The sequence below is a fragment of the Hypanus sabinus genome, chromosome 21, assembly GCF_030144855.1.
Source record: "Hypanus sabinus isolate sHypSab1 chromosome 21, sHypSab1.hap1, whole genome shotgun sequence".
Taxonomy (NCBI): Eukaryota; Metazoa; Chordata; class Chondrichthyes; order Myliobatiformes; family Dasyatidae; genus Hypanus; species Hypanus sabinus.
In genome coordinates this window covers 52,274,706-52,288,575 of record NC_082726.1, presented here as the reverse complement: position 1 = coordinate 52,288,575, position 13,870 = coordinate 52,274,706, and the positions used below count along the sequence as shown (strand labels likewise).

Sequence of the window (13,870 nt, the reverse complement as noted above, 5' to 3'; positions counted from 1 at the left end):
AGATTCCCAAATTACTTGATGAAATCAGAAGCTTAACTGCAAAGCCCATTATCTACTTCAGAGCACCAAGTTGGAAACTCAAGTTGGATTTGCCCCACTACACATAAATAGTGAGGTAGTAGAAAGGGTCTCCAGTCCTAAGCTTTCGGGGATAAACTTCACTAAGGAACTCTCTTGGTCTGACAACGCAACATCAATAGTAGGGAAGGCACAAGAGTGACTATACTACCTGATGTGCTTAAGGAAAGCTAATCGGCCCCCGAAATTGCTGGACAACTTTTATTTACGTGTGATAGAGAACATACTGATATATGGAATGACATATGGTAATCTTGCTGCAGAAGGACAGATCACAAAGCTCTCCAACAGGTGGTGAGGATGGCTCAGCACATCATCGGAACTCAACCACCTGACCAGCGCACTCATGACCATTAAAGACCCATCCCATCCCAGACACGTCTGTTCACACTCCTGCCATCTGGTAGGTGATGCAGAATCGTCTTAGACAAGGCAGTAAGACTGAAAAACCGCTTCTTCCCAATTGCTGTTATGCAGCTAAATAATGCTACAATGGACACTGAGTATTATGGACTACCAAAGCCACTTGTTGCATATAAATAAGCAATTTTAAAAACTTAAACTGTACCCCAAGCAGTGCAAATACCAGCTTTGCAAAGCCTGGAGTAGCACCATAATCTTCTTGACTTGAGCAATGACAATAACATTCTATTCTATCTTTATCATGATTTCTCAAGCATTGTACATACCTTGCAACAACCTAGAACATGTAGCAACATGATTGCAACAATAAATGTCGTTAACTGGTAATATCCAAACCCTTGGCAAAAACACGATTATACTGTCCACCTGAATGTCAGCCGGAAGAGCTCTGACTCACAATTCCAGCAACCCAGGCTTGATCCTGACCTTCGGTACCATCTCTTTCTCATTGTGACTACATGGGGTTCCACTGGTGGATGTGGGCTTTATCCCACAGCTCAATAATCTGCAGGTTGATTGGTTAATTAGCAACTGTAAATTGTCCCCCTATTGTGTGAAGGAGTTGAAGATGTGGACAGCATAAAACAGGTCAGTTTATTTATTTATTTGTTTGTTTGTTTTTGGAGTATTTTTTTTTATTTGCATCACAAATCACATCCAAATACAAAGTCCAAAATGCCAGAATTAAGTCTGAAGTCACAAGAAAAACAAACACTCAGTACTTTACATCACAGGGAATAAATGATGCGTGCCTTTTCCAGCAGGCCTCATGTTTTGAGCACCTATGGACCATTCAAATGTAAAGTGCCAATACAAAATGGTGAAGCTCAAAGTTTAATTTTACAATAAAATCAACATTTATTCAATCTGCGGCTGAGATAATGAGGTGAACAGTGGATTTACCCCAGCACAAGGCTAGACACTCCACCAGGTGGGACTTTCTTGGGCCTTAATTATTTAGGTTGAGCAGACTCTGCTGGGCTGGACACACTCTCTCCTCTCTTTCCCTGGGCTTCCAGTTGGGTTTCAGTTTCAGAGGAACCTGGGCTACTTTCACTTTCCCCAGTTGCAATATCCAGAGTTTTGGGAGGCATTTTCACAGTGTCAAAGATGCCACTTGTCTTGCCACCAGGAGGATTTCTCAGTTGCTTTAGATCAGGTGCTTCAGTGGCAGCTGCCCCAAAGATACCAGTACTTTTTCCACCTGGTGGGTTGCTTCTTCGAGCCACAGGTTGATTTTCCAATGGTGGCCCAAAGATATTGGATGCAGTTTTGCTTGGACGGGAATGCATTGGTTTGACATTTTCCTCCACCCCGAATGGGACACTGGATCCACCACCTGGAGGCTGCAATACCCTGGAGCTGCTGCGACCTGAGGAGTCCAGGCCTTGGAAGGTGGTTGTGGTGGTCATGTCTCCCGCTCCGCAATCACCCAACTGCTGTCCGCACCGCAACCGGCTCTCGGTCCCAAAACAGGTTTATTGTAACTGGATGATTAATGGTTGACAGGAATGTGATTGGACAAAAGGAGTAACTCCACGGGTTTACAATGCTGAGCTCTGATGAAGGTCAGTAAAATACTCAGTCTGTTTCTTCTGCTTATGCATCTCCATCGTCATTCTGCTTTTATTTCAGACTACCACTGTCTAATTTCAAATTTAATTTTCAAATTTCTGTGACAGTATAGTGACTTTTAAAAAAAAACAGGGCATTGTGTGATTTGGAGGGATCTCCAAATCTCCAAATGTAACACTCCCTCTATCTTTTTGTTTATATACAGTGTGCAGACCAACCATTGCTCTGAGCAGGAAATTCTTACACAGCCTGAAAACTGCATGGCACTTTAATTTTTTTTTGCAATCTGCATACAATAAGTATTTAGAATGAGAAATGAAAAAAAAAAATCACATACCTCTGATTTTATATATTAATTGAAGGCTATAAAGGCAAAAGTAAAATGTTTTGACTAGAGGGCATCCGGCCAACAGTTTATTGACAATGAGCTACAAAGTTCCATTCTGTGTTTATTGTTACAATTTCTAGCAGTGCTTTAACTGATAATGTAAATACACTTAAGCTCTAAGTTGTTTCAAAGTAAAGTTTGTGGCATGTTTATTATTTAGAAAATCTATAGATATATTCATTAACATAATTAATTACAAGCTATTTAATATTAGTATAAATTTCAAAATTATATCAGCACAGATTTCAAATTTATATTAACATTATATTAAAACAATACCAGCTGCATGACAACAGAGGCTATGCATGCAGGAGCATTTCAGTTACTACATGGCCGTGCACATGCAAGGCCTACAGGGAACTGTTCATGCAACAAAAAAAGCTAATCTTTTTCAATGTTTACATCCATTATTCCCTTCTCTTGATTTTCTCGGTCGGTCACAGGTCGAATCTCTCGTTAGATATGATGCCGCAGAGCCTTGCAACAGACGCTGAGGGCCCCAGATTAACGTTTGGGCTCTGTCTGCAATGTAGGTACATTTTTAACAGGTAATTAACATGGTAGAGTCTTGATTTATCAGCTAGAGGAAGAAGGCAATCGTGTAATGAGTGACAGGTTTAACACCATTCCCTGAGGCTTCATAAGGAGTTTTAGGAAGCCCAAAGCTATTCTGCACTGACTTTATGCCTCTGTATTACCCCCTCTACACAAATTCAATTGAACAGGCTATGTCTCTTAACATAAAAGTGCACTGCATCACTGTCTGGTACTGGAATTTTAAGACATCCGACTGCAGGACCCTACAGAGTATTGAGAGGACTGCTGAAAGGATAATCGGTGACTCTCTTCCAACCATCCAAAATATTTATCCGGGGTGTTGTACACGGAACGCCCTTGGCATTGTCAAGAGCCCTCCCAACCGTTCCACAATCTCTTTGACCTCCCGCCATCACACAGAAAGTACCGTAGCATTAGGACGAGGACCATTAGGATGGGAAATGCCTTCTTCCAGTAAGACTACTGAACTCCCTGCCACCACCCAGGTCTCATCATTTGCGAAGAGCTAGTTGTGTTACACCATTTACTCTTAACTCCACTTCATGCTAAACGTCTATCTTCTGGAATACTGTATATTTTATTATTTGTACTTTATTTGTGGTAATATTACTTAATGTTGTGGGTGAGTTATATGTGCCGTGTTGTGCACCTTGGTCCAGAGGAGCAGTGTTTCATTTGGCAGCATACATTATATGTTTGATTGACAATAAACTTGAACTTGACTTATTAATATCTGTACAATATCCAAGTACATGTTCTGCACAATGCCCCTTCGATCACAATGAAAGGTACATATTTGCTGATACATTACCTAAGCAGCAATTATCAACATTTAAACACCTATGTAACCAACTTAAAATTTTGGGAGGCATTGATAAAGGTGATGCGGTCAAAATGCCCAAAAACTCACCAGCTACTCTGAACAGTAAAGGTCAAAAAATGTCAGAAAGGAGGAGGAGGATTGAAGGAAAACTGTTGCAAGGTTTATGCAATGCCTACTGTGACCTTGAAATGATATTCTCTACACAAGTATTGATCAAACTGTGAAACAGATCTCCAGTACCAGCCTTAAAGTTTATGCCCAAAAAAATGAAGCAAATTTAGACACCACACGACAGAGGAAGAGAAAACCCCAACTACTTTTAGGATGCCAATAAAATTTGAGTTGAGTTACCTTTTTGCGCAATCAGTTTACCATCTATGAATAAGCAAAGATTTTCCCATTTCTAAAACTTAATGTTTTTACTTTATAAACATTACTATATGAAAATAGGGGTCAAAGTTTACTGAACACGAGAAATCCCGCAGATGATGGAAATCCAAAGCAACACACACATAAAATACTGGAGGAACTCAGCAGGTCAGGAAGCATCCATGGAAATGAATAAACAGTTAACAGGTGCTGCCTGGCCTGCTGCGTTCCACCAGCATTTTGTGTGTGTTGCTTGAATTTCCAGCATCTGCAGATTTCCTTGTGTTTGCTTTTTAAACAGTTAATATTTTGGGCTGTGACCTTTCTTCAAGGAAGAAGCCAGAACTTCTAAATACTTCAACTACTGAAATAAAACTCCAAAAGCAACACACTTGTATTTTGTTGTTTTATTCCAATCATGCTATTTTATATAAAGATTTATTTGACTTAAACCAGCAGGTGCCTTGAGTAGATTCTAATGTTAAATACAATCTGAAAATTAAGAGTGAAAGAATGTGCTCTATGCTGCTAGTTTTCAATTTCAACAAAGAAACCTAAAATAAGAAAAAATATGCAAAAATTGAAAAAATTTTCAAAACCAGATATGAGTTTGTAGCTTTTCCACAATAAAATGAAGTGAGGCATTTTATGTTTAACATTTTATTGAATTCCAAAACCTAAACACAAATGTGTGCTAAAAATCCTTACGTAACTATGTCACCAAGTCAGGCCAGCCTCTCAAAGCAAACCCCCAACTCAATGTCAGTGGTAGTGAATTATGTACACTTCTCACAACTACATTAACCTACAAACATTTACAGTCTAGTATAGTATGCTTCAGTGAAACATATTTTATCATAACCTATACTTATATACTCCTAATCTTAAGCAAAACTAATATGTGGAAAACACCATCATAGCACAATTCTGGTATACTGTTTTTATACAACTCACTTTCTCCAATAACACAAACCTTTTCAATTAGCAATCGAAAATAAATATTTGTATAATTCCATATTTATTATTTGGCTCCACTTCACTGTAACATTTTTACTGCTTTTCCATGTAGCTTTAAATGTCCACTTGCATTTTACTAAACCCAGAATTTATGAAAAAATATTCTAATAATTGTTATTTCATCTTGCAAAATAAGAACTAAAACCAGATTAATTTTTCCCAATTCTATTATGTCATAAAGGAAAGCTGTCAGCTTTGACAATCAATTGTTCCAGAATTTGAGCTAAGGTAGACAGCTGGGATTGTTTCTCCCCTCCAGAATTGAAATGTCTAGTACTAGAAGGCATGCATTTAAGGTGCGAGGAAGCAAGTTCAAAGGAGATATACGGGGCAAGATTCCTTCCCCCTCCCCAAAGAGACTGGGTGCCAGGAATGCGCTGCCAGACGTGGTGATGGTGGCGAATCCGATAAAGCTGTGTGACAGGCTCTTGGATAGACAGAGAATGGGGAAATATGGTTTTGTATAGGTAGAAGGGATTAGTTTAGTTTGGTTTTTAATTGCTAGTTTGATTAGCTTGGCATGATATACATAAAAGAGCACATTTCTTGCGCTGTGCTGTTCGTGCGCTATGAATTCTGGAAGACATTCAGTTGGATGTAGACTTTGTACAAACTTTCTTGCCATACAGCATCTACTGCAATGCCTAGAGATAAATGGCGTTTAAATGTTGCTTCAATAAAATACAAAAGTATTAAATAATCAAATGAAAAAAGATTAATAACAGAAACCATTTTGCCCCTATTGATTAAAAAAAATGGTTCCTCATGTAATTGCCAGTTCCTGGAGAAGAGGGTTGAATTCAACTCTGTTGAACCACTGCAGTTCGTGATGTGGATAATTATAATGGAAGAGTTCAATTAGTTTAATACTTTGTATTACAAATGCACCTAGTGGAAATTATGTCTGCCATTTAGAGCTGTGCTAACACCATTCCAATCTATAGGGAGGGAATGAGGGCCAGCAATCCAGGACTCTGAATAGAAAGCACATACCATCTTCAACTGGTCAACTGCTGATCTTGCTAATGGAAACTGCAGGTATAGGAATGAAAAATAGACTGGATCTGCACTCCCCACCAAAAGCCACACAGCAGCACCTTCAGCTCATGGACCTTCCATTCTTTTAGCCTCTTTCTTTTAAGCCCAGTGATGACTTTCTAGTGTGAATATTCATCTTCTGATGAATGGAAGCAATACCTCTGAGATTGGTCATCCTTCTACCCTGTGGATCATGAGATACAAAAGGGATTCATGGGTATAGGCAGAGAACTGGAGGTTGGTGTTGAGAATGGAGCATCAATCATGATCATTTTGATCAGCAGAGCAGGCTTGATGGACAGAATGGTCAACTCCACACCTGTTTTCTCCATATTTTGCTGGTATTTTTTGATGAAGTCTTTGCATCTTTTGTTAAAGTATTTAGATTGGCCCATTCTCAACAAAGGCTGCTTCTCAGCTACCATCTATAGTATTAAGGACACTGAGGTGGTTTGCAATGGCATTTAGAAGCATGTGGAGATTGACCCTCATTAACTTACTCCCAACTACATTTAGCTGCAAGGTACAAATGAAAGAAAATTTAACAGGAAAGCTTCCTGTCACAAGTTCCAGTACTGTTCCACACAAGCAATAAATCACATTTTTACCTTCTACCATTTTGGAATTTCGGTCCTCTATTATCTGTTTCAGTATTTGAAAAATGAGGTAATTCCCAGAATACACCAAATAACTCTACTGAAACATCTCATTCAATAATACACAGAAATGATCAAAGTCACAACAGCATCACTGGACAAATCAAACATATAGCAATTAAAATATTATGAAAATTAAACCACTGTTAATAATGATCCATCATTAAATTACAACGTTAAACACAAGAAGCCTTTATATTTAGAAATTCTTGGTGGGAGTGAAATATAACATTATTTAATTCCCATTAATTCTCATGGGAAGAATTTTCAGGTCAAGCACCAGTGGGTTTAATTCATGCATTCAGGTCAATTAATTAGCAGACTAAGCACTAAAGAGTGAAGGGTCCCATACGGTCGCTGCAATGCATCGCTTGTTTGATACATTTGTTGTGTTCAAGAAGTGAACAGAATGGTGCAGAAGCTGGCACGACAGGATGGCCGTGAATTTCTATTCCATAGTCCGGTATCACTGCCCAGTAACACTGGGACAAGAGCACAAAGTGATGTTTGTGGTTCCATCTGTAATGTCAAGTAAATGCAAAGTTATCTAACTTTGCTTAATTGGCAGATCCCAAGCTTAGCAAAGAGATGCAAAGTCATTCTTTCAACCTTGTGAAAACTTCCAGTGACAAACAATACTCGAGTGTTCTTTTATAAAAAGCTTAGTGCTTTTTAAAAATCACTTGAGCCAATTAAGATTGGGCCTGTGGTAGATGGTGTGTACAATAGATGCAATTCAATTCTTCTGATTGCAAAGTATTGAAACTGGACATGAATATATCCAGCAGAGCGAAAATACAGTGTTCAACTTGCAACGATTAGTAACGGCTTTCAAATTTTTATAACCAGGTTTTCCTCAAGTTTAGCAACAAGGGATATTGATTAAAGATTGGCTTTATTTATCACCGAAACATTGAGATATACAGTGGAGCACGTTGCTTATGTCAACAACACAGAGCTTGAGAATATACTGTGTGGCTAATGTTGCCACACTTCTGATACCCACATAGTATGTTCACAACTTACTAACCCTATCCTGTATTGTTATGCACTTAATACTTCAGTAATATTTGAGTAATCCTGTAAATATATTGTTTGTTTATGCATTCTTCATATTGAAGAATATGAAGAATGTCCTGCAGGAGGGTTTCGGCCCAAAAAGTCGTCTGTACTCTTCTCCATAGATGCTGCCTGGCCTGCTGAATTCCTTTAGCAATTTGTGCATGTTGCTCAGATTTCCAGCATCTGAAAAGCTGTTCTTTTGTTTGTGATTCTTCATATTTGTTGTTTATATAAATCATTATGGTTGTATATAAAAATACGTGAATTGCATATGTCATGACAATAACTTCCTTAATGTAAACATCAAGTTAGGCTCACGTTTTAGACTCCCATATCTTCCTTTGAATTATTTTTACATTCTGAAGTTACAAAACATAATATGTGCATCTTTGGAATATAGGATGAAACCACAGGAAACCCACATGGTTACAGGAAGAATGTAAAAACTCCTTACAGACAGTGGCAGGAACTAAATCCCAGTTGCTTGCACTGTAAACCATTACACTAACTGCTTTACTCATACCACCTTATATCTATTTTGGACATTAGTGTGTTTGCAGCAAATGTTACCCGGCTGGTAACAAAGGTCAGTTATTTCAACTGTGACCAGCAGCATAGAAAGTGGTACAACGCAAGTGCCTGGCCTGTTGGTTTGTCCAACTACTAGCCTCTCAGTGCATCCATGCCATAACTCAGACCCTACTATGACTAACAGTCTAAGGAATTCAAGAGATTTTGTCTAATGTGGTGACAGTGTCAGAAAAGAATCATTACTATCAATGTACTCTTCTCCAAGGGCTCTCGTGATGTTTCTATTTAATAGCAAATACATTCATTCCATCTTTACCTCAAGTGAAAAGAAACATTCCATCAATTTTAAAGCTGTTCACAGTAGCACTGAAGATCAAAAACCACCATTAATAATCAGATACGGCACTTAGGTGGCACCATAATCCTGAGGTGGGGTGCTGTGGAGTCTGTACCTTCTCACCGTGTCTTGGTGAGGTTCAGTGCAGATTTCTCTCACATGCAGAGACACGTTGGTGCATTTATTGGCTGCAGGAAGTTATGCCCAAGTGCTCATCTTTAACAAAAGAATCAGAAGAAATCTAGTAAACTGACTGGCAGGCAAGAGAGAACAAGACAACAGGGAAATAAGGTATGAAGGAACAGGACCGATGAGAGCTTGAATGGACATAACGGGCTGAAAGGCCTCCTTCTGTACCACAGTAAACAAGTAGATTATGGATTGAAAGGAGTTGTCAGAGACTACTGCCAAGAAGCTATTTAATTGGTGCTAGGATTAGCTTGCACTTGTGAAGAAAACAGTCCTACAGAATTTACAGTTAAATTAAACCGTTTAGTTTTCTAAATACACTGGACTCCGGTTAATTGCGACACATTGGATCCAACACAGATTAGCCCAGTTAAGTGGCTGCCCCTATTAGCTGAAGTTTCATGGAAATAGTTAAAAAGGTATAATAAGGCAAATTACCATTTAAGTTAGTAGCAAATTATGTATTTAAATGAAATACAAAACAAAATAGAACACAATAAATAGTACTAGAGTACTATACAACTGTATATTAGTTCCAAACAGAGGAACTCATCCAGTTCTTTTGATTGACGATAAATGAAAAATGTCAGCGCAGACACCTAGTGCAGATAGTGGACTGCCTTCGTACAATGCTATCAATGATTGCATCCTCCAAATTTTCATTTTCACTGTAACGCTCCAGATGATTGTCAATAACTTCAGATTCCTCAAGGTTCATAAATTTAGTGAAATCATTTCACTTTCACTCCCAGCTGTTTCTGGCATCTGCAAGCTTGAAATCACAGTGAGCAAAACAGTTCTGAATTGTCTTACTGTTTATCTCCCGCCAACCATCAGTGACAAAAATCACTGTGTTTAACACAAACACATGCAACTGACACAATTTAAGAACTGCTCACTCTAAACACGGTGTAGTGTCTAACAGCTACACAAGTGCATGCATCTGACACTAGATAGAAACTGTTCAGAAACAATCTTCTGCCCCAATTGAGCAGCATAACGTCCCAAATAAATGAAGGGAATCCTGGCTATTTTCTTAACTAGTTTTTGTCTCTAAGAGTTTTCCCTAATAAGCAGCTGCCCAGATTAACCAATGCTCCATTTAAACAGAATCCACTGTAGTAATTCCAAGCTAATCGAGTTTAATATCTCTGACATGTCATGAAATTTGCTGCTTTGCAGCAGTACAGTGCAAAAATAAAAATACTATAAATTACTATAATTGATACATTAAGAAACATATTAAAATTAATTAAGTCATGCAAAAAGAACAAAAATAGCAAGTCACATATCACCTTCAATCCAGTCCTCCTTCCCTTCTCCCCAGACCTTTTATTCTGGCATCTTCCCCCTTCTTCTCCAGTCCTGAAGAAGGATCTTGTCTCAAAACATCAGCTGTTTATTCATTTCTATAGATGCTGACTGACCTTCTGAGCTCCCCCAGCACTCTAGATTTCCAACATCAGCAGATTCTCTAGTGTTAGTGAGGGAATGAGGCGAATTAGTTGAAATTAGACATTCTGTATTGTTACTCTAAGTGAAATGGTTAAGGCTGTTATAGCCGGGATGGTAATGGAGACAAGCTCCCCCTACCCATTAAGTGCTTCCAAAGGCATGCACCTCAAATAGCCTCTGACAACCAAGTCCAGCTCCAAGCCTTCGCATGTGATTTAGCTATTAAGCTCGTTGGAACAGCTTCCACTGACAAGAGAAGAGGCAAAGGCAGGTTACTGGCACCTTAAAACTAGTCACTTCAAGCAGATGGGGCTCATCAGCCATAGTTGGCAGCTCACCAAGGAGGAGGAAAACTCTGATCTCAAATCTCTGCTGCCTTGTACCTGTACCCACGAGAAAGGCTTTGGGATTAAACCCAGAGGGAAAAATCCAGAGCTGGAGTCCCTAAGACACTCCTAGGTTAAGTTCAACGCTGACTGGCAACTCCTGCAACACTGCTGGTGCCAAACTGTATCAGTTTCTGCCATTCCTTTGGGTCCAGATGCATGGAGAGGGGGAGCCTGCTACATGGGCAATATTTTACTGCCCTGGCTTGCAGATCTAGACAGCAAGGACACAACATCTATGATTGACCCTGACCGATGGAGGCCTCACTTTAAATGTCTATACAGGCAACTTCAAGGGCAGCTATTTAAGAAGGAAACATTCCAAACAGACTGTATTAGTTGAAACAGTGAGGAATGGTAGTTTTATCTTGTTTAGGATCGGTAAATGGTTTATTATTGTAACATGAGCTGAAGTACAGTAAAAAATTTTGTTTTGCATATCACCCATACAAATTATTTCACAACATCAGCCTTTGGAGGTAGTACAAGGGAAAATGCAATAATAGAATGCAGAATAAAATATTACAGTTACAGAGAAAGTGCAAAGCAAGTAAACAATAAGTCAAAGGCCGTGATGACATCAAGGGTCTATCTTATCAGACAAGCGGTCCGCTCACCGGAATTTTAAAAAATTGAATAATATTAAGTACTGAAGCCTTCAAAACACATAAAAGTCACCGTTAACCCTCATAAATGTGCCATGCAATCAGCATGCACACTTCTCTCAATATACCCTTTCAAACAAATTTCGATGAACAAAAACAGAAATTTTTCAAGCTCAAATATTTCAATAAAATTCAACATGCGGACATGTTAAATTAGAAAAGACGAGAAGAATCTGAAGCCATTTGAAGTAGTTACATAAGCACATAATAAAATTGGAATAGTAGTTCAAACCTACTCCCTCCATTGAATACGACCATGGTTGATGTAGGCTGGCTTCAACTCCACTTCTGTAACAAATCAATGCTCTACTTTGAACATCAATTCTCCAAAAGAACAATCATGCATGAATAACTTCCCCCTTTAAAATAGGAGCTAAAATTCACATTAGATCCTTCAATTATTTGAATTGATTCCAAACTGCAGACTACAAACTACAAAGATGGTACATCCATTAGTGCTGCTGTCTCTCAACTCCATTAACTTGTGTTCGATCTTGAGCTCAAGTGCTGTCCAGGTACAGTTTACACATTCTTCTTGAGACCAGGTGGGTTTGCCAAGAGTGCTCCAGTGTCATCCTGCATGCGGGTTGGTAGGCTGAAAGGCCATGGTACAGTAGCTACAAGAAGGGTGGGGGGAGGCAGTTGTTAGCGATGCAATAATGAATTAATGTAGACAAATGCCGGTGATTAGTGTAGACAGTCAGCCAAATGTCCCGTTTCTATGCCACATAATTACTGACTTTGTTACTGACTTCCAATGATATATTTTTTTAAAATTGCAACCTATCTATGATCCACAATTTCACCAACAAAATGCTACAGTGGGTTAAATTCAGCCCAGAATTTGACATCAGCAGTAAAGTAACAGTAACAAATGATCTCTGTAATGAGAGCCCTTTTCCTATGGCTACTTCCAGCAACCATCAGTTCCACAGGGAAACTGGTGCCCAAAACCTAATGTGGTGAAGCAGCAAATCATCCTGAACCATGCTGACAGGCCATGTACCAATCAGCTACTTTGAAAGTAATACGTCTAACATTAGCACTATATAAAGAAACTAAATCACAAAAAAACATGTTTTTGAAACATTCATGCACAAAGCATTAATTTAGATCCAGATCATTTGGAAAATGGTTGGGTTGAGTTATTCTCTAATCTCAGTAATTTATTTGGAAATTATACAAATGATACAGTGCGCTGTTGGTTGTGGTGTGTCCTCTGAATGCTTAGCCTTTGAATGGTGGCATCTGTCGGTCTCGAGAGACCATGGATCTGCGCCTGGAGTTTCCAGGGCGCAGGCCTGGGCAGGGTTGTATGGGAGACTGGCAGTTACCCAAGCTGCAGGCCTTCCCCTCTCCACGCCACCGATGTTGTCCAAGGGAAGGGCACTAGGACCCGTGCAGCTTGGCACCGGTGACGTCGCAGAGCAATGTGTTGTTAAGTGCCTTGTTCAAGGACACAAACACGCTGCCTCAGCTGAGGCTCGAACCAGTGACCTTCAGGTTACTAGTCTGATTGCCTTGCCCACTAGGCCACACGCCAAGCCTTTATATACTTTTCAATCAGCTGACTGGACGAAATCTTGGAGGACACACTACAATCTATAGCAGACTGATAATGTCCCCTCGCCAAGATCGGAGAATAAGTCAACCCAACCATCAACCACCCGAGCTACACATCTACCAAATTATTTCCAATTTGCAAGATGGTAATTGTTGCTTTACACAACATGCAGCATGTGTGTAACTAAGTGTGAGATTTACAGTAAAGGCAGAAAATGCTAGAAATGCTCAGCAGGTCAGGCAGCATCTGTGAAGATAAAAAGAGAGGTAAAGTGAGGGCAACATGGTTACACAACAGTTAGCATGACTCTCTTACGGCTCGGGGTGTTCCAGAGTTCAGAGTTCAACTCCGGCACTGGTTGTAAGGAACTTGTACATTCTTTCTGCTAGTTTCCTTTGGGTAGCCCACTTTCTTTCCATATTTCAAAGGTGCACTGATTAAGAGGTTAATTCATCATTGTAAATCGTTCTGTGGTTAGTTTCAAGTTAACTAGGTGGGTTGCTGGACAGAAGTACTTGGTCCATGCTGTATCTCTAAATAAAATATAAACAAATATACACTGAGACTTTGTTTTGCTTTTGACTGCTTCCAGCATATTCTATTTTATTTTGGATTGGCACTGGCATTGGAGTTGGCTTATCACTGTCTCATGTACCAAGACACAGTGAAAAGCTTGTATTACATACTGTTCACACAGATTAAATCATTACATAGTACATTGAGGTAGAATGATAGCAATACAGAATAAAGTGGACA

At 39.3% G+C, this 13,870-nt stretch overlaps 2 protein-coding genes across 4 annotated transcripts in view; both read right to left on the bottom strand.

Annotated features, from left to right (window-relative positions):
• lrmda (leucine rich melanocyte differentiation associated) overlaps positions 1-13,870 on the bottom strand; it is a 1,063,446-nt gene that overhangs the window by 950,115 nt on the left and 99,461 nt on the right. The gene's annotated exons all lie outside the window — the stretch shown is intronic.
• Positions 1,140-1,914, bottom strand: LOC132379248 (jupiter microtubule associated homolog 2-like). Its single transcript, XM_059946952.1, has one exon. It carries the CDS (start codon positions 1,911-1,913, stop codon positions 1,455-1,457), a length of 459 nt encoding a protein of 152 aa, XP_059802935.1. The 5' UTR covers position 1,914; the 3' UTR covers positions 1,140-1,454.